Here is a 26,141-nt window from a genome sequence, read left to right on the forward strand (position 1 = left end):
GTCTCTCACAGCCAGCACGAATATTAACCAGCGTTAGGAAAATCACACCCACCAGTATGGTTGAATGGACCAAAGATTACTACCGCCTTTGGGGAAAGAGGAGCCTCAAAGGGAGGGGACATGGTCTTCGGGTTTAAAAAAACAGGGTAGCGACTCATGCTCTACCAAACCTGCGAGTAACCATAGGCAAGTCACTTCAAGCCTCGGTTTCCCCATCCATACAATAGCGATAATATACAGGGTTGCTAAAAGGTTGAATGACTATTTGTGAAGCATTCTGAAATCCTTGGATGGAGCATGCTATAAGAGTATTATTATTGTGTGTGTATTGTCAGGAGATTATCACAGACACTGTGCTGGCACATTACAGTTTTATTTGCTTTGTTATAATTATCTTAACATGACAGTGACTTTTGTGGATTTACATTTCCCTTCACATTTTCACAGCATAGTTTTGGGCACTCAATGCAATTGAAAAGGGATGAATTTAACACTGGTAAAAGGAAACAGTCGATCATTAACCTTTGGAACTCATTGCCACAAGATATGATGGAGTCCAAGTGTGTAGCAGGATTGATAAAAGGATTAGACATTTATATTAATAATAAGAATACCCAAAGTTATATTAGATGGGATAAAATAGTATAAGGAATATCAACTTTGAGACTTCAGGGCACAAGTCAACCCCTAACTGATAAGGGTCAGGAAGATTCTTCCCTTATGGCTAGATTATTACAAAGCTGTCTGGTAGGGGAATTTGCACCTTCCTATGAAGCAGCTGGTACTGGTCACTGTTGGAGACAGGATACCAGGGGGGAGGGATAGCTCAGTGGTTTGCACATTAGCCTGCTAAATCCAGGATTGTGAGCTCAATCCTTGAGGGGGCCATTTAGGGACCTGGGCCAAAAATTGGGGATTAGTCTTGCTTTAAGCAGGGGGTTGGACTAGATGACCTTCTGACCCCGATATTCTATGATTCCTGTTTACCTGTGAGGGTTGATCTGGTGTTTATGTGAATCGGGGATGATTAGTGCTGACTAAAGCAAGGCTGGCTACAATACTTGTCAAGATTTTAACTATTAAAGCTGGGGGATTGCTCCTATTCTTAGGGCTAGCATCCTCACACACAGCAGTTTGAGCTGAGAATCCACTTTGAGGGTTGCAATGTTACAGTGCATTACTTAATCACTGTTATGCGTGTTACATCAATGCAGGAAAATCCACATTAAAAATAAACATGGAGGGCAGCTCATCTGTTCTGTTCATTAATAGGAAACTTCTCACCAAAAGGGAATCTGCTATTTTTCTCTCTGTGCAACATGAAATATTCTTGTTTTCTCCATCCGAGGAAGGCAGATACTACTGACTTCACCAGCCTGTGGGTGAGATGCTAGGCACAAGGTGCAGGGAGGGGGTAGGCAGGAGGAGGGGACCCTTTCTGCAGCACTGGGAGTCACATGCTATTTCTCACTCCAGCAGCAGACCCATCTGGGGGCACTGAGGTTAGCTCCAGAGGGTGCAGAACATGCGGCACCAGACATTGAGGTCAGAATGGGGGCACAGAGTCTGGCAGGAGGGGACAAGTGGGGAAAAGGGAAACCTGAACCTGCAGGGAAAAGTGTGCGTGTGTGTGTGTGTGTGGAGGGGGTTTGGAGGGGTGCATGTGGGTGTGTATGTTTGGAGGGGGTGTGTGTGGAGGGGGTTTGGAGGGGTGTGTGTGTGTGTGTGTGGAGGGGGTTTGGAGGGGTGCATGTGGGTGTGTATGTGTGGAGGGGGATTGGAGGGGGTGTGTGTGGAGGGGGTTTGGAGGGGTGTGTGTGTGTGTGTGGAGGGGGTTTGGAGGGGTGCATGTGTGTGTGTGTGTGTGGAGGGGGTTTGGAGGGGGTGTGTGTGGAGGGGGTTTGGAGGGGTGTGTGTGTGTGTGTGGAGGGGGTTTGGAGGGGTGCGTGCATGTGTGTGTATGTGTGGAGGGGGTTTGGACAGATGGATGTATATGCATGTATGTAGGAGGTTTGGTGGGGTGTGTGGGGGGGGGTTAGAGGGGTGCGTGTGGGTGTGTGTAGGGGGTTTGGAGGGGTGCATGCATGTGTGTGTATGTGTGGAGGGGGCATGTGTGTGTGTGTGTGTGTGTGTGTGGAGGGGGTTTGGAGGGACGGGTGTATATCCATGTGTGGAGGGGGTTTGGAGGGCTGCGTGTGTGTGTATAGGATGTTCGGAGGGGTGCGTGCATGTGTGTGTATGTGTGGAGGGGGGTGGAAGGGGCGTTTGTGTGTATGTGTGTAGGGGTTTGGAGGGGCGTGTGTGTGTGTGTAGGGGGGTTGGAGGAGTGAGTGAGTGTGTCTGTGTGTCTGTGTGTGTAGGGGGTTTGGAGGAGTGAGTGAGTGTGTATGTGTGTCTGTGTGTGTAGGGGGTTTGGAGGAGTGAGTGAGTGTGTGTGTGTGTGTGTGTGTAGGGAGTTTGGAGGGGAGTGAAACATCCCAATCTGGCAATGGCCTGAATAGCCTGAGGGCACTGTAGATGTGGTGGTGGAGAAACTGAGGGGCTTGCCCAGACTGAATTGCTCACTGCCTCTTTCTGTAGCTCATCCACAGGGCAAATGGCTGGTGCCTGCAGGCATCAGAGGCTACTATTAATTTCACTTAACAATGTCTCCTTCCTCCATAAGTGAAACCTACCTGAATCCAGGAGTTGCCGCTGTCAGTGCTCCAAGCATTGACAGACCCAGAATGATCTAACCGGGCCAGCCTAGGCGCCCATTGACCTGTGGAAGAACACAAGAGAGATGGGGAAGCCATGGCGTGAGTTCACTCACTGACATGGACAGACAGGTGTGATGACTACAGCACCAGCAGCAGAGTCAGAGCACATCCCTCAGTGGGTCTGTCTGCCTGCCCCTCACTGTTCAGACCTGGTTCACTGTCAGATGGGAAGTGCAGGTATCAGAGAGCTCTGCACTGGTAAAATCTGGGCTCAGATTAAAAAGACAGAGAAACACAGAGTCTGGGTAACCCCACTCAGGCATCCTTGTCTGACAGAGACCTACTTCTCCCGTTTACCCTCTCTTTAACAGTGGCCACCATCCTGCCAAGGGACAGGGTCTCCCCGTGTATCACATGCTGTCTGGACTGTAAGGGGCCATATCTTCTTGTGTAGAGAAACAAGCATCTTGGCCACACTTCTGCTATAACAATGGCTAAAAAATGGATTCTCACTGGACTCCTCTGGGGGCTGGAGGAGGTTGCTCTCAGCTGACAGAAGAGGTGTTCGCTGGCCACCGCAGGCAGGGAGAGCTGAACTTGAGATGAAGTACTGAATTAAACAGCAAGGATGTTTCAAGGCACCAGTCTATTGCAGACGCCTCATCTAACTGTGGTTACAATGGAATCATCCCAAGCATAGAAGGCAAGGAATAAAATCGCCAAGGCAAAGCAATGCAGCATATTGAGGCCTCTAGGAATCAAGAAAGGATTTGAAACTCAGTTGAATGGGCCCAGGGAAGAAGGCATTCTAGAGCTGGGTCCTCAGAGCCAATGGTATGGCCTTTGCCAGCCCCTGTCTGCTCCCTCCACAACTCCTTCAATGCCGGGATGGTATCCGGCGGGAAGTAGGAACCACTCCATAAAAAAGGCTTTGTCTCGACTAGGAAAGTTGATTGAGTAGGTCAGGTCTTGCCAGCATGTGTTGGCTAAGCCTGATGAAAACTTGACCTTCTTCCTGGTCACAAGGCCAAAAAGTCCAGCACTCACCATACTGCCCTGAAGCTGTGATCTGAGCATCCGCAATATTCCCGGAAGCTAGGCCAAGGGGGTTCTGGCACTCTGCAACAAAGGGGAAGAGAGAGGAAAGAAGATTTATGGGCTATTTCATTTGGCCTTTGAAGCTAAGGCCTAGGTGAGCCTTCAGTCTTGGACGCTGAGTTAGGTTCCCAAGTCTGGTTTGGCACAGCAGCCAGGGAGCCCACGCAGCACTGCTTTGGAGCCTTCCCTGGGGCTGGTGGCCATTGTACTCAGGTGACATCACCTGCCATAAGGGCGCTCAGTTAGTGCTGGGCCAGCCTTTCAGAACAAACCCACAACCCAGGACAAGTGTGGGCTTGTTACCAACCCAGAGGTCAGGCCAGGCTTGCTGAAAGGTGCACCAAGTTCTGTGGGGCTTCGTGTGAACCTGGGCCAAGTTTCCAGCCACTGCTAGGCTTCGGGGGTGGGCCGTTCAAGATTTGGAGAGTAAATCACATGATACCTAGTAGTTTCAACTAGGAACCAGGCCAACTTGGCAGATTCAGCTGAGCACCATTGAACTTCTTGATTCATTGAAACCTGGATTCCAAATTGAAACTCAGGATGTGGGGACCCATATGAACCAAGACAGACAACGGCTTGTGCCAACACTGGAGAATTCAAATGGCCAAGTTCCCCCCCCCATCTCAGTTCTGACCAGGTCCTGCTATCTGTGACCTACCACCCTGCGCAGCCAGGATATTGAAAGCATCCCAGGATGGCAATATCCTTAGAGCCAATGCCACTTCGTTGTGCTACAATGTCGCCATGTGACAATGCAATGCTGCAGATCAATTGTGTTAATAGTCACTGTGCAGTGCAGATGTCAAGAGGCATCACAGTGCAGTGACATGACAAGTCTCTCCTGGAAGTTTTGACAGGTGTTGAATTTAAACATAGTGTCAGAGATCTTAAACTCGCTTTAAAGGGGAGATAGAACCATGAACCCTGATTTTTTGCTAGCACTGTAGGGACAGTCCTAAATACAGCAAGAGCTGCAAAACAAGAGAACACCTCCATCCAGCCTTAGCTATTAGTGACCCTAACTGCTACAGCTTTCACAGGAGGACTCCAAAAGCCTGAACTCAGGTCCTGGCATATAAGTAAGGCAGGAGTTGATTTTCTAGCATTTTAAAAAATTCTTTGCAAATTTTTAAATCTGCCCCTTACAGACCCTTGTTCCTAATTTTGACCCTTGCGGGTGATATCAGCTTTTATTATTGGTTTATAAGCCAATCCGGGATGGTATATATTACAATTCACAGCTGCCTCTCAGAGAGTCCTCTGAAACATCTCCTCTCTTTGGATCACTGGTATGACAGCTGTGTTGACAAATGTCTCTTCTGTGTACTGATGTCTGGCTCCCAGGCCTGTTTGTTGCTAGGCAGTGTCTTTTAAACACAAATCTTCATGTTTCTAAGAACATCTTGGCTGACACCTCCTATTTTTTAAAGTCCCTTTGCTGATCTGTGGAGCACTGCGGTGTTTATTTCCATTATAACTTAGACTCTTAAAAAATCATAGTACTTGACACTGTCTTTTCACGTCAAGCCCTTTCTAGTAAAAAGTGGATTTTGAATCTTAAGCGGCTTTTTAATTTATCTTTAAACAAAGCTTTTCTGGCTCACATTTAATGCTCCTTTAAGAAGAGGAAAAAGACCTTTACTATGTAAAGCCAACTATCCTACATCTTGGCAGAGGGTTAGACTAGATGACCCTTGTGATTCTATGATTCTCTTAAGTATAACAAATCAATCCTTTCCTTCTGTTTTGAAACTAGTATTTAAAATGAGGTGGAAACTGATTTACACTCTTGAGCTGGCAAAGACTTTACTGCAATTCCCAACAGATTTTGCACCACTTTACATGGTAAAGAGTGTTGCTGAAAATGACCACCTGTGGCCAGCCTCTGTGACCCTTGGTGAGTCACGTTGCCTCTTTGTGCCTCAGTTTACCGATCTACAAATGGGTATTTCCCTATTCCGTTAGCCAGCTGGATGGGCGCATGCAGACATGGTGATAAGAGTATGCACATTTTTGTGCGTGGCCCATAGCGTCTTAGGGTTTGAAAATCAGGCTGCTGGGGGCAAATTTTTCAAGGTGGTTCAAGCCGGCCTCCAGTTTTGCACCCATAGTCACATGCCCCCTCTTAGATGGGGGTGTAATTCACTGCAGGTGTGAATGATGGCAGTTAGCTATCCTGCTGTCTCTTCCGTAGGTTTGGTCAGGTGGTTCAATTGTTCAGCGCTGTAACTCTCCTTCGCCCAGAGCTGACTGAGGGTGAAAACTGGCGTGTCCACGTTTGAGGGCCATGAGGGCAAAATTTTCAAAAGCACCTAAGTGACCGGAGGAGCCTGAGCCCTGTTCTCCAGAGTGCCTTAGGCGGGTACTTCTGCACCTGTGAAAATGCTCCCCCATGCTGTCTAACATGAAATTCTCGGGAGGTGAATGAAGAGTCAGTGAAGGCAACTGTAGAACAAGGAGAAGAGTCACTCACTCGGGTCATACACAAGGAACAGGGCGCTCATTCCAGCCTGCTGGTGCTCTCCAACCTCGCACTCCACCCGCCAGATCCCCGGGTGGGAGGGGCGCATTTCCACTGTTCCAAAGACACCTGGGTGAGAAGAAGGGGAGGGAGGGCAGAACAAAGGATTATTTATTTCTAGCGGCTAAAGGAGAAGCCTGTGGTGGCTACACCCACTCCTGCTTCACTCATGCTGAGGGCAGATTGTGCTGCCATGATGCCAATTGCACTGGACTACTCACAGAGTAAAGTACTGCCCAAGGTGGGTATGGGTGCCAGGTGCTTCCTGAGCCTTAATAGCACATTGACTGGGTCAAATTGTTCCCTGGTGTAACTTCATCAAAGCCAGTACCGTTAGACAGGAATGAGTTTGGCCCAATAAATGCACTTGAATTTGATAAAAATAATTAACAAAAATATGAATTGTTTGTATTACATTGCACTTAGGAGCAGGGGCACTGGAATGGGAGAGCCAGGGGGCCATGGCCCCATCACTTTTTACCAGCCATAGAGCTGAGCGACAGGAGCAAGGTGGTGGAGAGGAGTGAGTGGGGGCTAGGGTCTTGGGGGAAGAGGCAGTGCAGGGGCGGGGACAGTGTGAGGGCAGGGGCTCATGGAGAAGGGACTGTGTGAGGGTGGGGCTTCAGGGGGAATGAGTGGTGCGAGGGCAGAGCTTCGGGTGGGAAGGGCCGGTGCAGGGGCTGGGCCTGGGGGTAGTGCAGCTCTGGGATGGGGCCATGGTTTGGGGACCTGTGGCCCGCCCCACTTTTAGGACACTTCCACCACTCATTCCTAGGAGCCCTAGTCACGGACAAGGAGCTCATTGTGCGAAGTGCTGGACAAACAAAACAAGACTCTTCAAAGCCAGTAAGGCGTCACTAGTTAATGGCCATTTGGATCCAAATATTTGAGGCAGTGTTGGTCCAGGGCCTATTTCTCAGGCTGAGAGGCACTCGTCTATTTAGCTACCCCTTGATGTCAGGTTGGTGCCATGTTCACCCTAATCAGAGTGCATCAGCTGCACTAAGCTAGGTGGGCACTCTTTGGAGCTAGGCTGCTGGCTTCTCCTGCATCAATCCTCTCCAGGAGACAGGTTAGCTCCCAGCACCTGGGTCAACTCTTACCAGGATAGAGGTTGTAGACTCCCATTCGATACTCATGGTTCGTCCTAATGGCAAACAGTTGCCCATGAAAATAGACTGAGTGGATGTCCTCAGTGCCGCCCACATTCAGCAGGTACCATCGCACCCTTTGGTGCTGAGCCATCACCAGCCCAGGCAGTGCATCCATCACGTAGCCGTTGATAGCTGGAGGAGAAGAGCACACTTGGGACGTGCTGTGGCAGGGGAGAGGTTCAAAGTCTGCAAACAGCAGCAGCCATGCTGGAGTGAGCTGAGGTCACTCTTGCTGTTACCCAGGGGATGGGCAAGGAAGGGGATTCTGAAGCCCTTGATCTGAAGCTCTGCTCTAACAGCAGACCCTACAGAGTTTCCCTTCTATGTGGGATGGCTGGGTAGGGAGGGGAGGGGAGCTGGAGCTCTTACCAGGGAAGTAGCTGCTTCTTCTAAAATCAGGATCGTCTGGCTGGATCTGGCAGAGGGGTGGGCAGTTCCTCTCCATGTTCTCGGCGAGGTACCAGCTTTTGGTCTCATCAAAGATAGTGAAAAGCAGAGAGAATTCCTGCACCGCCAGCTGCCTCCCGAAGGCAGGGCTCAAGATGCCGGGGCGGCAGATAAGCAGTGGCCCAACCAGGCCAGAGTGCAGATCCTTCTCCTAGAAAGGGAAAATAACCAGAGTGTAATGGGAATGTAGAGTCCACTCCTAACTTCCACCCCATCCACAATGCCACAATGTGGCTACTCAGAACAACATTAACCACCGTCAGGCAGGACTTTGGAAGTGTGTGCTTCGTCCCAGGGCTGCTCTCTCTGTGCCTGTCAAACTCCAGCACCGCCCTGTGAGTGCCAACCACAACTCCAGCAGCATGTGTGGCCTCAGACTAGACAGACAGGGGAAGAGGCCTTGGCGATGAATGCTCCCAGCTCACAGCTGAAAAGCCAAAAATGAGAGGAGCAAGGTGTGTGCAGAGCCTGGCACTGGTGCTGGGAGTTGGAGAGGCATGCTGGGTTTCAGAAGGGGGCAGAAGCCCCCTTCCTCTCGATCCCAATCTGACATGGGGGAGGAATGCACACTTAGAATTGCTCTGATTTGATTTGTAGTTCTGACTCGCTGGGTTCCCTTCCCAGCTCTGCTGCTGACGCAGTGCCTGACCTCGGGCAAGTCACTTAATCCTGCTGTGCCTCAGTTGCCCCACCTGAAACACTTTGGACAACGGTACAGGATGTTGTGAGCATTAGTCAGTCTGTGGCTGAGAAGGACCAGATTTTTAAGTCTGATGGCTGCTCTATCCATAGCCTGCATGGGGCCAGTCATGTCACGGACTGCCAGGGCATAAGGATGCCCCAGACATCCCCCCTGAGTGGCTCTGCACTGCCTAAGGCATCACCAAGGCAGGGGGAGTTTTGTACCTCTGGGTCCCACAAGCAGCCAGAGAGGGGCTGAGGATCTGGCCTGTGAAATGTGACTTATCCAGGTGGTAGGAAAAGCTTTCTAACTCTCAGGGTGATTAAGCTCTGGAACAGGCCCCCATGGGAGGTTGTGGGATCCCCATCACTGGAGGTCTTTAAGACCAGGTGGAACTAACACCTGGTCTAGAGTTCCTTGGTCCTACAGGGGCCTGGACTTGATGACCTGTCGATATCCCTTCCACCCCTACGTTTCTATTTCTATACACTCTCGGACCCATTCACAAATGGCCTGATGAAAGCCCCCATCAATGTGTCACAGAAATATCCTATGCAGTAGTGTCCCAGGCACCAATCCCGTTGGGTCTGCATGGAACAGGGGAGCTGGGATTCTGGTTGAGAGGCAGGTGAGGGCAGAGATGGCTAGCAGAGAGACCAACAGGTTTCTCATAAATGGTTCCCACCTACCAGGTTAACACTGGAGAAATAAGCCCAAGCCTTGCAGTCAAACTCATTGACAGTGGGTGCCATCTGGGGCAGCACCTTCCAGGAGTACTCGCGGAGCTCGCCAGGCTGCACCGCTTCCTGGCTGGGTGTGCTGTTTTCCCCCAGGCCTCCTTGGTAGGGCAGGAGGTTGGAATGGAAGGAGTAAGGCCGGGAAGCTAGGTTCTTGAAGCTAACCTGCACCGTGGAGGGAAAGAAGCAAAGAGAAGGGTTACATTCCTTGTGGGGGGAAAACTTGGAGCCAGGGCCCTGCCTGCACTCCTTCCCTGTGTGGGGCACTGGCTATGCCCCATACCCTTCCTGCTGTTGTTCTTTAGTGAAGCTCAGTGAGACAGATCCTAGCGTCAGTTCTGCTTGCGCATCCCTCGCTGGAGTTGTTGGGAAAGGCACATGTGTTTTTATAGGCAAGATGTGTGTTTTCTCCACAGTGTCAGTCAAACACAGGCCAGTCCCTGCCATTGCCTTTTCCCCCAGCTCCAGCCTTCTGAATCCATATTATCTGGTCTTTTCTTCCTCCCCAGTTCAGGGTTTTGCCACCCCCTATTACATGTGTAAACAGAGTCTGAATGAACTCTCCTCTGACATTTAGTGGTGAGCTGTGGAAAAGGACTTCAGGAGCTGATCTCATTTGCATGGACACCCCCACCCTGCCTAGGTGCTCAGCATGATGTGATCATGGACTAGATGACCTCCTGAGGTCTCTTCCAACCCTAATCTTCTATGATTGCTTGTCCAAATGATCACTTGTGGCTGGTGTTGGATCCCCAGTCTCCTTGTTATTGGGGCAGGAGTAATAAAGGACTCACTCTCAACTCAACGGCACTCGCTAGGCAGGGAACATGGGTTCCAAAGCCCAAGGAGTTGAGAAAGGGTGGTGAGAGGTACTTGTATTTGGTGGTGTGGGTCTTGTTTAAAGGTCCTAAGCACCACTTGACCCTTTTTTTCCTCCCTGGTATAATAAAAGAGCTAATTTAGACTCAGTTGAGAGTTTTTTTATGTGCTACAGAGCTGAAATCACTGATACCTAGGTCTAAGTATTAGACCTACTTTGGGACAGTGTCTCTATTGCAAAAGACTGCCCCGTGTGCACCAGCAGTGATGCCCGCCTGCTAACAGCTGAAATCACTGAGAGCTGTGTTAAGTGGTGGGCCCTGAAGATATCTTGGTGAGTGGCCAGCTAGGTGGCTGGTGGAGAGGCATGGAAAGCAGCCAGCAGTGCGGCTGGCAGAGAGGACCAGAGCAAAGCCCTGCAGAGAGGTGTGGCAATTGGCTAGCAGGGTGACAAGCGTGTGCCTGAGTAGTGGAGCGTGTAAGGTGCCTCCTTATCCCCCCTTCCACCCAGGGTGGGAGGTAAACTCTGCAGATGAACCTCTGAACTCTGAGGCTGCACTTGCCAAAAGACAGCAACTTGAGTGGGGTGCAGAGAAGGGATGAGCATGTTAAAGGGGCTTTTGGGTTGCTGGACTTGAGAACCTTAGGGGAAAAGGACACTGCCCAACTTACTTGGAGGTGGGTCTTTTGCTCATGGTTTATGTTTATGAACCCTAGTTGTGGGGTTTTCCCAAATTAAGGCTGAGTTACTTCCCTCCTTTTATTAAAAGTTTTTGCTACACTCAGAGTCTGTGCTTATGAGACAGGAAGTATTTCCTCTTAAAGGTGCCCAGGGGTGTTGTGTAATTGTCCCAGGAAACGGGTGGGGGCTCGAGATGGTTCTTTGTTGTATTGTTGAAAAGGAACCCCTAGATACTGAACCTGGCACTTGTTGCTGCTGGCTCCACCTGGCAGAAGGGTTACATATGCTAAGAATTTCCCTCTTCCTTGATACATATGATGAGTACAGGTCCAATCCACACTGGACTGGGGTGTGTCTTTGGACTCAGTTTCAGCCGGTCAGCAAGAATGGACCCCAGCCTGAGTCCCAGCTGTGCACACTGCCCAGCCAAACTCACACTATCACCCAGCTCAGCTGGAGCTGTGTGGGAAAAGAGGCCTTGTCTGCATGAGCAAATTGCACTGTTTAGCCTAAGGTGTGAACTGAAGCTGATCCAATTTCAAACTCTTTTGTGGATGCTGTTATTTGGTTTTAGCTTGAGTCCAGGTGGGACAAGGTGACGCTAAACTGAAACAGGCCCCTCTCAAACCAAAATAAGAGTGTCCACACAGGAGTCTGCACTAAATAGAAAGGTTTAGCAATCTATTAAACCGATGCAGTTTGCCATGTGGGGGGAGGGATAGCTTAGTGGTTTGAGCATTGACCTGCTAAGGGTTGTGAGCTCAGTCCTTGAGGGGGCCATTTAGGGATCTGGGGCAAAAATTGTGAATTGGCCCTGCTTTGAGCAGGGAGTTGGACTAGATGACCTCCTGAGGTCCCTTCCAACCCTGATAATCTATGATTCTATAAGGCCTGAGTTTATACACAGTTCCTCAGTTTGGTACCCTGCTCTTTAGGGAGGATGAATCGGAGCCTGATTGAACTTGGGGACTCGTGTGTCTCCCTTGGGAGCCATTCTGAATCCCAGTTAGCTTTCTTCCCTTCCCACCTCCTTCTGCCTTTTCAGAGGCTCTTTCCCAGAAGTGCCATGTGGTATTTCTACAGAGACTGCTCTTGTGACGAGGAGACCCTAATCTGTGACTTGGACCTGCTAAATGATCTTGGCTGAGCCACTTCCCTGCTCTGTGCCTCAGTTTCCCCTCTCAGCCTTTGTCTATGTGCATTGTGAGCTCTTTGGAGCAGGGACCATCTCTCGCTCTCAGCAGCACAAAGGGGCCCTGATCTCAGCGGGGGCCTCTAGGTACCACAGCCCAGCTCCTCACAGCTATCTAGGTGCTGATCAATGGGAGTTAGGTGTCCTCTTCCGCCACTGAGAATAGTTCTAGACCTAATAGTCTAATAGTCTAGAACTATTCTCAGTGGTGGAAGAGGAAAGGACAAGGAGTAATGGTCTCAAGTTGCAGTGGCGGAGGTTCAGGTTGGATATTAGGAAAAACTTTTTCACTAGGAGGGTGGTGAAACACTGGAATGCGTTGCCTAGGGAGGTGGTGGAATCTCCTTCCTTAGAAGTTTTTAAGGTCAGGCTTCACAAAGCCCTGGCTGGGATGATTTAATTGGGTATGGTTCCTACTTTTGAGCAGGGGGTTGGACTAGATGACCCTCTGAGGTCCCTTCCAACCCTGATATTCTATGATTCATATTCTATGATTCTATGAACACCTTAGGGAGCTGGGATGGTGTTAGCATAAATAATAATTCCCCACAGAATATCCTTGCATTGTCAGTGCAATGAGAGACAACATACCCAGGGAACCACAAGGGAGTAAACTGAACGTGACAGATCTCAGCCATGGCCCTTGGTTGGCAGTTTTCTAACTGCAGCCTATGGTGCAAGACAGGCCTTTAGTGCTAACGGGTCCCGGCACAAGAGGTAGCAGGAAGACCCACCTAGAACTAGAGGGGAAGCTTTGCACTGGGAATGTCCTAACTCCTTTTAAGGAAATGGGGATTTTCCTTTTCAGTCTGACTCACCATTATGACATCATCAACTTCCGCCCTGATGTATGGCCCTAGGATTCCCAAGTGTTCGTCCAGCTCCCCACGCGCCAGCGGCTGGGTGAAAGAGTTGTCCAGGTACCCTCGGAAAACCACTTTCTTGTATGGCTGGAAGGGCTTCCTCCAGCCCCTACTTGGGCCTCTGCAAGAACAAGAAAGGACCACATCCTGTGGGAAGGCACCAGCCATGCTCACTGAGTGGAAGGCTTGAGGCATGGACATTGGAGTCTGGGCTCTAATGCCTCTCTTCACCCCAACTCCCATCACAGCCCTAGTCCCTCTGCTAACACCCCAAATGAGCATCTCGGTTGGCATCGTGATCTCAAGCTACATACCTGCTCAGGCAGAGAGTCTGAATGTAGAGCCAAGCCAGGAGCCACCAAAGGGCTCCGACTGGCCTTCAAGAGGCAAAGCATGAGCTGACTGTGACAGAGAGATCTATGTAGCTGCCAAGACATATTGGTAGAGCCCTGCAAATCTGTGGATATCCGCTTTATATCTACGGACTGTTTTGCGGATACAAATTGTATCAGCAACGAGCTCTGTATGTTGGCATAGTCTCTCTGGTGCAGCTCTTCTTTGACTGGACCCTATTCAGAAGCCCAGGGGCTGAGGTACATCCAGGTACTTACAGCAGCTCCAGCCTTTGCTGTCTTGGACCCTCTCTAGATTCTTAGTGTTTAGTGCTCATAGCCATGCTGGAGAGCAATCCAAGTGGATTAGCTCTCCAGCATGGCTATGAGCACTGGAATGCGCTACCTAGGGAGGTGGTAGAATCTCCTTCCTTAGAAGTTTTTAAGATCAGGCTTGACAAAGCCCTGGCTGGGATGGTTTAGTTGGGGATTGGTCCTGCTTTGAGCAGGGGGTTGGACTAGATGACCTCCTGAGGTCCCTTCCAACCCTGATATTCTATGATTCTATGGGGTAGCACTCAGACTGAGAGCAGAGGAGGTATCTGAGAGTGCCCCTATCTTCATCTCGCTGGCTCCTCCTCTGAGTTGATTGTTTTGGACATGGCTGTGGCCAGCTCAGCAGCCACACAGCGCTTCATGGAGGATGCTCCCTTTGGAGTCCCCCAGCAGTGTGGACAAACTGTCAAGTAGTGGACTAACCACAGACCAAGATGCTGGTCATTCCTCTCCTACATCTCCTTAGCACTGCCACGTCTATAGGAAGCCAATGACTAAGTCTGTGGCTCCAACTCCTGCCCCTCACCTGGTAAGGCGAACTGATACTGCAAACCACTGGGAGGACACATTAGAGCCAGAATCTTTGAGATCAAGCTAGGGAGGATCTGAACTCCTCAACAAAGTGGAGTAGCAGGGCAGAACTCAGTTGACTGCTGCCAGCTGGGCTGCTACACTTCGAAGGAAGATCAAGGACTCAAGAGAAAGACAAGACTCTACTGGGGTGGAGCGCTGTAAGTAGGACAGGCTGTGCTGGAACTCAATGTCTGTCTCGTGGTGCGGCCTGTACCCTGGATGGATCTAAGCCAGTGGTTCTCAAACTGGGGGTAGGGACCCCTCAGGAGGTCTCAAGCTTATTACATGGGGGGTCACAAGCTATCGGCCTCCCTCCCAAACCCCGCTTTGCCTCCAGCATTTATAATGGTGTTAAATATATTAAAAAGTGTTTTTAATTTATAAGGGGGGGTCACACTCAGAGGCTTGCTATGTGAAAGGGGTCACCAGTACAAAAGTTTGAGAACCACTGATCTAAGCCTTGTCTGTTCATCCATGCTGCCCTATAGAAGGGAAAGCAATCAGTAGGGTGGGAAAGATGTTTCGTGCAAGGGGAAGGATGTGTCTGATCAAACTTACTTCAATTTTAGAAAGTGTTGGGGTCTCTGGCTCTCATATTCCCACAGCACCTCGACAGCTGCAATGAAATACTGCTGGACCCTCCCAGTGAAGGTGCGCAGATCTTGGTTCTCCTCCCCATAGATGTCAAACTCTTCAGTGTCTCTCTCGGGTTTGCTGTAGTCGTCATAGTCTGATTTCTCCTTCTGGGGCATTGAGATGTTGGACTTGACCATGTTGTTTAGGGCATTGGGTTCTCCAGAGGTGTCAAAATATTCCTCAGATCCAGGAGAGGAGCTCCTGTTCTTTGCTTTGCTGGTGCTTTCCCTGCTGCTCTGTGTCCCATCTACCCCCTGCACCACCTCCTTCCATTCTGGTGTCTGTATTTTACTACCTGAGAGGGGAATGGCGTCTTCTTCTTTAAACACTTGATTTTCTTGCTGGCTGTGCTTCAGCTTCCATTGGTCCCCTTTAAGAGTCTGATTGAGAGCCACGCCATCTTGGGGAAGTGGATAGTTTTCTTTGGAGGCCCGTTTTGTCAGGATCTCTGAGACCTCTTTGCTTGCTGGAAAATCCTTAGATTCAGTTCCTAATACTTGGTCCTTAACAGCACTAGATTCAATATCCTGCTGCAGTTTACTGAAGATCCACATTTCCTTCAGCTCCAGCTGGTCCAAGGTGCTCACTTCCCCATCTGTCACATTTCCCTTGGGCTGCAAGCTCAAATGTGCCTCCCAATCAACACCCCTTTTACGCTGCATTGCAGTTACTGCAGGTGTCTTAATTCCACTCACTTGCCCCACAACCTGTGTTGAGATGGAGACCATACTTGTTGTTCGCTCTACTGCTGATGCAGTGGGCTTTGTGTCTGCCTCAGTTCCTACCTCCTGTTCCTCTTTGGTAGTTTTCTCACTTGAATAGGCAGAGGTAGCACTAGTTTTCTCCTCCTCTGACTCTTCCACCTTCAGAAAGGAGTTACCTCCTCTCTGAGCTGTATCACTTTCACCTTGGTTGTCATAGTGTCCCTCTACTGCTGGTGGCTCATGACTGCTGGCATGGTATGATAGTGCATCCGCTTGGCTAGGGCTTGATGGAAGAGAAGCTGACACACCCCTGATGTATCCTGTGGGGTTATCAGTGCCAGTTGCTCTATGATCTCTTGCTGTTGTGTCTACCAAGAGTGGCCTAGCAGCGAGGTGGTTTGCTCTGTCATTGTAGATTATCTTGATAGTGCCTCTGAGCACATCTCCAATTCCTCCTGTATGTTTACCAGAGCTCTGCCTTCCCTTCAATGCTCTGGCTTTATCCTCCAGTCCTTGCTGCACCTCTGTTTCTTCCAGTGAAGTTCCATGTGATTCCAGGGACCTCTTTTTTACATGAGTGCTGCATCCCTGAGAGTTTTGATCACAGGGCTTGAAAGCTGTCCTTTGCACTAGCTTTCCAGGGGTCTGGCTGTCCGAGTCCAGCTCCATTCTCTTACTTTTATAGAGTGTTCCTTCTTTGTCTGATGAATTGGCCTCCAGGCGATGTGTACCATTTATCAAGTCCACTAGTTCTGCTGGAGGCACTTTCCCGTTGAGATAAACTTCCTCATTATCTAATAAGCTGTTGTCTTCATTTGTTGGCCCATCTAAACTTAGCACAGTAACCTTGTGTTTCAGAAATGTGTCCTTGCTGCTTTGTAAAGGGGCCTTTTCGAGCTTCCTCTCGTTGGCCATAACATTTAATTTGAGTAAGTCAACGTTCTCCATTTCAGACATTTCTTCGTTTTCTGTAGCTTCTTGAAACTTTGTCCCCAATATTAATTCATCGCTTTCTTGTGTAGTAACATAGCTGGTGGCAAAAATGTCATTGCGGCCCAGAAATGTTGGTACAAGCCTTCTAGAAACATTGGTAAGTTTATCTGAGGCTAGCCTGATGCTACTTTCTGCAGACAAGGAATGTTCTACGTTTGAAAGACCCAGGCCATCACCAGATTTATCCTGTCTTAGCGGTGTAACACTCCTTGTCTCATGGTCCAACGGATGGTTTCCTGCAAGCCTCAGATCTGCTGTATCATTGATATCTAACAGCGATATGTTAGTCCTACCAAGGAGAAGATCTTCCTGATGTGGTGCAGGGGTCCTTTGAATTCCTGTATCATTTGAAGACTTCTCTACAGTCTTTTCAAAGAATACGTCTCCATTTGTAGTGGATGTGTTCTCTTGAAGCATGGTATCATGTGCTGGGCTATTTAACTTTCCTTCTTGAGAAGTTTCATAAAAGCCCAGCGAAGCCTCTTCTTGAAGTCTGGTGTCATTTTCTAACCTAATCGGTGCACCATTGCTTTTAAGAAATGCTTTCCCACTGTTCACATAGGTGATGACACGTATACTTGTGTTATCTGCTGACTTGTCTAATGATGCTGAAGTACTATTCCCTTTAACAAAAGTGTTATCTGTAGTTATTGTATCATTCAGTGGTATGTGTGGCTCTAAAGATGTAATATTCAATTCTAGAGGCATTTCTTCATCTAATGGAATCCTTTCTTGAAACCTAGAATCATGTTTTGAGTCATTCAGTTGCAGTGAACTATCATTCCCTCGAAGACCAGTTTCTTCAGCATTAAAGGAAGGTTCCTGATGGCCCATCACATGTGCTGACTCTTTTAATTGTGCCAAAGTAACATTCCCTTTAAGAAATTTTTCTAAGTTGGCTAATGGAGCAGTTGGTTGGGACATCACATTGTCCACTGACTTGTGCAGCTCTAAATTCTCTTTAACCATCTCTACAGCTTGAATTGGTCTACGCTTTCCAAAAAAGAGAGCATCTCCTTCTGGATATGAGCCAGCTGCTGCAGCGCTGGCTGAGCGTGTGTTATGATGGACCATGTCACTTAAGCTTGTTGAGTTTCCTTCAGGAGACGGGTGTCCAAATTCTTGGTCAGGGCTGATCATTTCTGACAAACCTGCCTCTTCTGAGAAGGAATCATAAGATATTGGCTCAAAGTTAGACTCTGTTTGAGAAGATAGTGAAAGGCCATGTAGATCAGACAGCACTGATGTGCTGTTGGAAGAGGGGTCCATGGAATTATTCCTGCTGTTTTGAAGTCTGTTACTGAATTTGAGGAGCTGGCTGGATTTTCTCAAGCAGAGTGTTAGCTGCGGGTTAAGCGACTCTGTTTCCTTTTTGGGAGAGGTGACATTATGATGCTTCCTCAGACACAGCCTGCGCCATCCCTTATTCCTGGGGAAGCCCCTAGGTTGAAGGCCATTGCCCTCATTTATCAAGTATTCCGGTATCAAATCATAATCTTCCCCATAGGAATACAGTTCTGGATCAGTGTTACATTCAGAGACTGTGAACTTTGCCCACATTCCTCTGTCTCTGAAGTCAGGATTCAGGCATGCCAGCATCCATACGCCTATCCCAGAAAAGGACAAAAGAACAGCATTAGTTCAATATACCAGGAAATTTCAAGAGTTATCACCCAGCTGGTGCTCCCTCATTAGCAAGTTCTGTATTTTAAGAATGCTTCTGACATAAACCAATGACATTCTTGTTTCCACTCCCACTGAAATCTATCACACACTGGGTTCACCTGTCATGCATGTCTCCATGTGCTGCAACATTTCTGGCAGTGTTTAGAATTATCCCTGGCAAGGATTTTTAACTGCTTTAATGCTCCCTAACACACCTAATGAATTGAATGCATCCCTGGTACCATCACCTTTACCTGGTATGTCCCCACAATGGCTTCAGTGGAGAGTAGCTATGAAGTGGTCAATAAAATGGCTGCAACTTTACATGTAAGTGCCAGTGGGATTCCAGAATCAACCCATCAAAGGTTTGGTTGGTGCTGTCAGATACACTATACTGGTTCTATGGTATAATGGTCACCATTCTGGATTTTGAATCCAGTCATCTGAGTTCACAAATCTCAGAAGAGCCAATACTTGGTTTGTTGTCCATGGGTGGCAGTGGATTCTCCATCTCTGGCAATTTTTAAATCAAGACGGTCAGTTTTTCTAAAAGATCTGCTCTAGTTCAAACAGGAATATTATGGGGCAGTTCTCTGGCCTATGTTCTGCAGGAGGGCCTTTGAATCTATGGTGCAGAATGTCTTCTGCATATGCTGATCTCTTGAGTCCCAGTCACCATTTCTCTCCTGCTCAAGGTAAAAGAAATCAAAGCCCCTCTATCACAACGCCCCTCTTCCTACCCCTCTGCTCTGACCAGCTCATTCCTGCCTGGTCAACTCTGAACTGTCAAGACTGGATATAACAACAATAATCTAGGTTTAGATAATTCTCCCCATGAACTGTTGATTTCGGGGTTCCCCCTCGTCCCTTCACTAGAGAGGACAGGGCCTTCTCTTGCTTTGGGGGGCTGTGCTCATCCTGGTCACCAAATAGGCTGGTGCCATTCACTCGTTCTAAATTCACTTACATAAATACAGTTATACCACTTTCTTACTCTCCCCAGGGTGGACGAAGGGCCAAGGGTTAAAGCCACAAGCACAACTCTGAGTTGCCAGTGCCCATGTGGCTGTTTCAAATCAAAAACAGGAAAAAGCTCAAGGGCAGTTGTCATTGATTGCACAGCACACTAGCATCATAACAGGCCTAACCCAACTCCCATAAAACTCTGTGACTAGACTCCGCTGGGAGTGTCTGACCCAGTGAGTGTGACAGGCAGGTTAGGGATGAGGACGAAGAAAGGCCAGCAGGTAAATTCTGAGATTAAACGATTGAGTTAAATATGTGGGCTAAGATCTGGCTAGTTGCCTACAGGATGTGGACACTGGATTGGCATTCATTCCAATGGAACCTTGATGTGGCTTTGGCAATCTCAGCCATGATCCATGATGGGGATTATAGTTACTACATTCAAGCTGTTCAGTGACTTTTATTTTAACAGCTCAGCAGATACATTTCATCTGTCAGTGTATATGGAGGAAACTGGACTGCAGCGCCGAGATGCCCCAGACAGAATTAGGCTCATTCCACAGAATTGTCCCCAGCAGTGTTTCCATCCCTCACTTTGAGTGATTTTCTTGACACCAGCAGAAAGCCACAGGCCCAGCACGTTGGGATTCACTATCATTTGGGAACTGGGTTGGGAGGCTGGAACAAACTTGACAGAGCGTATATGGAAAGATTTGCATGCATTATAACAGAACAAAAACACTTAAAATCTCAACTAGGCACTAAAATATAGTCTGTTCTCCAGCCAGACATATTGTCAGTAAGATTTGTTCTGAGTTTTTAAAAGGCAGCACCTAACATTCGTGCAGCCTTTAAAAATTTAAATCTGTGGACATGTGCTATGCTGGGCTGATCTCCCTGCAGTGTCATGCAATGGCATGACTCAGACCGGTAAAAATGTGGTGGTAATCTACCTAGGCTCTGCCCACAACTACAGAAAAGCTGAAATTCTGCTAAAACTATCAGCAGTGAAACAGTTAATGATGCTGGCCTTGCAAAACCAGCAGAAACCATAGTGACTTTAAAAAATTCAAGGCCTTCTCTATAAATGATAAGGGGGGGAGGGGGAAGGCACAAGCCTAATTTTAAAAAGAATTATGTGCAGATCACTTTGACAAGAAACAAACAAATTATTGAATAGAAACAGCACCCCCTGATGGTGAAACCTTGTCTACCATGACTCAGTCCAGATGTATTTTTTAAACTATTTTTAATACAGTTTTAAGTATGTTTGATGGGGGTGAAAGGTGCCAGATTGACAGCCCTGGGAATTGAAGGCCTGTATTTATTATAGACAAGATGCAGTATAGGCAGAGGCAGCATATGCTTCTTCCACACTGTCCTTGTCAATGTATCCCAGAGAGGCGCCCCTAGAAGAGAAAGGTATGTTCATTCTTTCCAGCTCATTTAGGCCCTTATCTTGCCAGATCTATGGGCGCAGATTCTTACACCCTTGCATAGTCCCAGAGAAGTCAATGAGGCTGTGCACAGACAGAGCTCTTCCCTCGTGGATCAAGGCCTGAGTCATTTGTCTCTGTGCTCAGATGGCCACCAAGGAGGCTAGTGCTGAGGGTAGCTTTTTATTGCCACTAGAAATGGGACTGAAGCCATTGGGCACTTCACATAGGACAGCAGATCACCATTAGATGGTGTCATAAACATACAGCTAAGGGTAGCATAAAATCCTTCCTCCACCTGTAAGGGGAGGGATAGCTCAGTGGTTTGAGCATTGGCCTGCTACAGCCAGGGTTGTGAGTTCAAGCCTTGAGGGGGCCATTTAGGGATCTGGGGCAAAAAAATGGGACTTGGCCCTGCTTTGAGCAGGGGGTTGGACTAGATGACCTCCTGAGGTCCCTTCCAACCCTGATATTCTATGATTAAGCTCACATAACCTGGTTGGTACAAGACCAATAAGGAAAGAAGAGCCTTTCAAATCTGTGGGGTGAGGTTTTGTTGGGCTGTCTTTGTTGCTCTCTCCAGGACAGAGAGGAACCAGGGCATGAAAAAAACATCTCCTAAAACCCTACCTGAAATAAGCATCTAAGATTACAAAATTGTACGTAATAGCGAGGAAATGCATTAGATTATCTTTTGGTTTAGCTTGTGAATTTTCCCTATGCTAACAGGGAGGTTTATTCCTGTTTTTTGTAACTTTAAAGTTTTGCCTAGAGGGGAATCCCCTGTGTTTTAAATCTAATTACCCTGTAAAATTACCTTCCATCCTGATTTTACAGAGGTGCTTCTTTTACTTTATTATAAAGAAAAAAGTTCTCTTTTTTAAAGAACCTGATTGGTTTTTAGTGTCCTAAAACCCAAGAGTCTGCTCTGTGCTCACCTTGTTTACCTATTTGGTTGGTATATTATTCTCAAGCCTCCCCAGGAAAGGGGGTGAAGGGGCTTGGGGGGGGATATTTTGGGGAAGCAGGAACTCCAAGTGGTCCTTTTCCTGAATCTTTGTCTAACTCACTTGGTGGTAGCAGCAATACCGTCTAAGGACAGGGAACAAATTGTGCCTTGGGGAAGTTTTTAACCTAAGCTGGTAGAAATAAGCTTAGGGGGTCTTTCATGCAGGTCCCCACATCTGTACCCTAGAGTTCAGAATGGGGAGGGAACCCTGACAGATAGTAACAGTATTTACCTTGTCAAACCAGTCCCATTGAGGCAGAAGGCTCTGCGTCCCATCACCCATCGCACATGGGATTCTGTAGGAGTGGAACAGTCTAGTTTTGCAGCTCAGGGAGTAGTGAGGGCAAGTTAAGGGTTGTAATGATGCTGGTTCTGGTGGGACCCAACTGAGAGTGCCAATTCAGAACAAATTGCTTAAAGCAGGGCAGTTACAGCCCAAGGCTGGGGTTTCTATGCAAGCCAAGGAAAACCAAACCAGCCAAACAGAGAAGACCTTGGTTTTACCCCACTGGCTAACCACAAGTGTCACAAGCAATTCTCTTAGACACTCCAGTTTCCCAGTATCACCACCAGTACCACTTGTTATGGGGACAAATGGTTATGAAAACCAATACCCCAGTAAAAGAAAAAAGGATCTCTTGATCCCAAAGGATCAAGCCCCTGACCCAGATCAATATGCAAATCAGATCTTACTCACAAATCATGCTGTTGCCAATCCTTTAGAATCTAAAATCTAAAGGTTTATTTATAAAAGGAAAAAGATATAGATGAGAGCAAGAATTGGTTAAATGGAATCAACTACATAGGGTAATGGCAAAGTTTTTGGTTCAGGCTTGCAGCAGTGATGGAATAACCTGCAGGTTCAAATCAAGTCTCTGGAAAACATCCACAGCTTGGATGGGTCTTTCAGTCCTTGGTTCAAAGCTTCAGTGTAGCAAAGTTCCTCCAGAGGTATGAAGCAGGACTGAAGACAAGATGGAGGAGCTGCAGCAGCTTTCCAAAGAAGAGAGCATCTCCTTCTGGATATGAGCCAGCTGCCATGTAGTCTTTCTTTCTTTGTTCCAAAGACAAGCTGTCCATGACATGGCCTGGAAAAACCTCAGCGTTCTCTCCACAGGCATGTCCTTGCATACCTTGCTGAGTTGCAAGGCATATCTGTCTTCTCTCAATAGGTCACTTGTATAGCTGATAGTCCTTAATGGGACATCAAGCAGGCTAGGCAGAACTGACACCAACTTATCTGGGGTGTCACCCAGGAGCATAGCACAAGTTTGAAATACAGACAGTATAGCGCCGATATTCATAACTTTAACTACAAAAATGATACACACATAGACAGCATAATCATAACCAGCAAACCATAACCTTGTCTTAGACACCTCATTTGACCCCCTTTATATAAGATTTGGTGCCACTACAGGAGCTGGGTTGCAACCACGTTCTATATGGTCCCAGTTCAAGTCAATAACTTGACAAGGGTGCTTGTTGCATTCCATAAGGGTGGAATCAGAGTGGCCAAAAGAGAGATTGTGGCTTTTTTAAAGTCTTTTGGGAATGACCAATCAGCTTCTGCCTCTGGCACCTGAATACAATACTGTGGGAATTACTCTGAGTTCCTTGTTCAAAAAAAAAAAAAGTTTAAAAGTTTAACTATTTTTTAAATTTAGAGTTTTTATAGGGGTAACTTCACAATAACATTACATATCTCAGCATTCTTCACATCATTTGTTAGTTTCCAAAATAGGCACAAAATGTGAATGTGTCTTGTATTTCTCAGCTCTGCTCTCTTATTTCTCTGGAACAGGTCACACCTAAGAAAGGTTTCACAAACTGGAGATGAGGTCCTTCTCTGAATCTATAATGTGTAGGATTTGACTGTGGGTAGCACACAATACTGAATATGATTTTTCTTCATCTATACACTGGGCACCAGGTCATGGTCAGCATCAGGCCAGCAAGGCTGATTCTTCACAACCATGTTCAAACGTGGCAAACTTCTGTAAGATAGCCACACCGTAAGAGTTTGTTCTGATGATGTAACTTGATAGCTAGCTGGAGAGCTCTGTTGCAGGGGGAGTGTGAGTGGGGGTGAGGAACCAGATGCACCTGGAATTGCCATTTACTTGCTCATGCAGTTTCAGTTGAGTTTTGATTCTTTTATCTCTCTTTCTCTTAATAAAGCTGGTTATTTTTCTAGCTGATCCTTACAGTCATACACGTAAAATGCTCCTATTGTAACATGCTGACCTGTCTTTGTCAACATATATTAAACAGCAGCTGGGCAAAGTAATTTATAAAACAACTAAAGTTACTAACCTGGCTTTTCCATGCTCATGAAGACGGTTTCTCCAGAAAGTGGAAAGAGGGTGAGCGTGTCCTTAAAGACCATGTTGTGTTTGAAGGTGTTTCCAGAGAAGAAAACAGACAGGAAGTCTGTCTGGGCACCGACACTTAAGACATACCAGTACACCACTTGATGCAGGCAAAGTTTCAGGTGCAGGTTGTCAAAGACGTACCCATTAATACCTGGAAGAGACATGGGGTGTGAGAAGTTTTATCAGTGCTTTGGTCTCACATGACGGCTAACCTTTTATATTTTAGTTGGGTGTGACAATACAGTTAAGACTTCAGTTCACTCCCTGACAACAACCAGGTGTTGATCACATTCCCGCTCCAGAAGGAGCCCAGATCAGGACAGTCATGACCAGCTTACAATCAAGAAAGAACCCAAGATCAGGTCATCTATTGCTAGCTAGTATCAGCTAACACTGATCTACCATAACTGTGCTGAGCCAATAAATAAGATAGGTCCTTATGTATGGATAATGCTGTTTTTTCCTTCAGTCCTTCACTTACAGCTCCCACCCTGGGATACTCACTGTGCATAACATTTGAAGCATAGAATTCAGGATCCTGTGGGTTCACCATAGCTGCATCTGTGCAGAACCGCTGTATATTTTCTGCCAGGTACCAGCTGTGGTTTTCATCAAAGACCGAAAACAGCACAAACCTCGTCTCATCTGACATCATCTGGGAATCACAGAGGAAGGGGGTTATTCATAATCTGGGATGGCTCTGGCCAGAATGTAAACTTATACTCAGAGGTCACAGTGTGCCTGCCAACTACCACCCAAGACTGGGCAGGATGTTGGTACTGCACCCAGGCCCACCAGGTGGCAGCCTTAGCTGTTGTGCCCAGCAATGCATGTAATCCCTTCCCTGACCAACAGCCTGATTGCTAAAGGCCTACGGGCCCCTGATTGGAGGGACAGGAGCACTCTCACTGGGTACCTGGACTATAGAAAGGCCCCAACAGGAAGAGGAAGCTGTCTGAGCAACATATCATTGTCTGCTGTTTGCTGCCTCTCCCAGCCCTGCCTTGTTACCTTGCCTGACCTCACCTCCCCAACCCACTGACCCAGTGACGGGGCTTGGCTTTTTCGCCTACTGACCCCCAGAAAGCTCTGACCATTGTCCTGGCCACCTCTGATGCAGTCTGACCTGCCGCTACCCCATCACCATGCACACATTTGACTCCAGCTCTGGCCTGCCCCCTCGCTGCCTCAGCCAGTGGGCATGACAGCGCTCTCAGCCAGCTAGCGGAGTCCTGTGGCTGCACGTCCTGTGCGTGCACGTAGCCGGGATATGGCTGCTGCCAAACTCCAACCTAGAGCCTCACAGTATGTAGGCAGCAGCTATATTAGGTGAGTTCAGAGATGGTAGATTCCAGAGTGAGCCACAGTAGCCAGGCTGAGCATGATGCTGCTTTGTGTTCATGTTACAATCAGGGTTGGGAGAAGCTCTTTGCAGAAAGGACAACTCATGCCTCAACCCAAAGAGAAGCACTGGAAATGCACCGTGAAAGCTTGTTCTTGCAAGTCTCCTTGCCCAGGAGTGGGCTCTGGAGGAGCAGACATGTGCTAGATGCTCATCCAAAGCAAACATCTGAACCTTTGGGGCCAAATTCTACCTTCACTGACACCAATGAAACCCTGGCAGTAGCCAAAAGCCCTGTCACTGACCATATGTATTGGGGATTTAAGAAAACGTCAATAGATTTTGTTGTCAGAGCTCATTAATTTTAACTCCCAGTGTCTTAAAAGGACATTGAAGGGGTCAGCACTCTGTAGGACTGGGCCCTTGCTCAGGGCCACAGAGACAGGACCAGAACAAAAACAAATCCTCTGTCTCATGAACAGGGTGTGTGATACTCTGGGGAGATGGGGCCAGCCCCACCTGTGCGATAAGGGATTTGCTGCTTCCCAGCCTGAGGGGGCAGGGGGCCAGGTGACAGTGGGCCTCATCAAAGGGTTGACAGAGCTCAGTCTGGGATGTGCAATCCCAGGGAGTGGTATGGCCATGAGCCAGGGTTTGCAGAAGGCCGGGTTCTCCAGGGGCACCAGCCTGGGACCGAGTGCCCTCTGTTGGAGCAGGGAAGACACCAAAATAACCCAGAAAGGGGCTGGGACCAGGATGCAAAGGGTAGGCTAAAAAGACTCCCATGGAGGGCAGAAGAACCTTTTTGTTTGTTGGGACTTTTAGCTGGATTGTTGTTACCCCGGAAGGGGTCATGTTCATTGTGACACGGCTGGAG

General features: G+C 48.0%; 1 protein-coding gene across 2 annotated transcripts in view; it reads right to left on the bottom strand.

Annotated features, from left to right (window-relative positions):
* The window catches only part of F8 (coagulation factor VIII), a 98,190-nt gene that overhangs the window by 34,837 nt on the left and 37,212 nt on the right, over positions 1-26,141 (bottom strand). For both annotated transcript variants that reach the window (XM_084638391.1, XM_084638392.1), the window contains exons 12-21: positions 24,427-24,577; positions 23,864-24,073; positions 14,697-18,078; positions 12,853-13,018; positions 9,294-9,506; positions 7,845-8,073; positions 7,425-7,607; positions 6,274-6,390; positions 3,747-3,818; positions 2,676-2,761 (exon numbers count right to left, since the gene is read on the bottom strand). In XM_084638391.1, coding sequence (XP_084494517.1) covers positions 2,676-2,761; positions 3,747-3,818; positions 6,274-6,390; positions 7,425-7,607; positions 7,845-8,073; positions 9,294-9,506; positions 12,853-13,018; positions 14,697-18,078; positions 23,864-24,073; positions 24,427-24,577 — 4,809 coding nt within the window. The remainder of the gene's footprint in view (positions 1-2,675; positions 2,762-3,746; positions 3,819-6,273; positions 6,391-7,424; positions 7,608-7,844; positions 8,074-9,293; positions 9,507-12,852; positions 13,019-14,696; positions 18,079-23,863; positions 24,074-24,426; positions 24,578-26,141) is intronic.

This window comes from Lepidochelys olivacea, assembly GCF_965140295.1.
Source record: "Lepidochelys olivacea isolate rLepOli2 genome assembly, chromosome: 9".
Taxonomy (NCBI): Eukaryota; Metazoa; Chordata; order Testudines; family Cheloniidae; genus Lepidochelys; species Lepidochelys olivacea.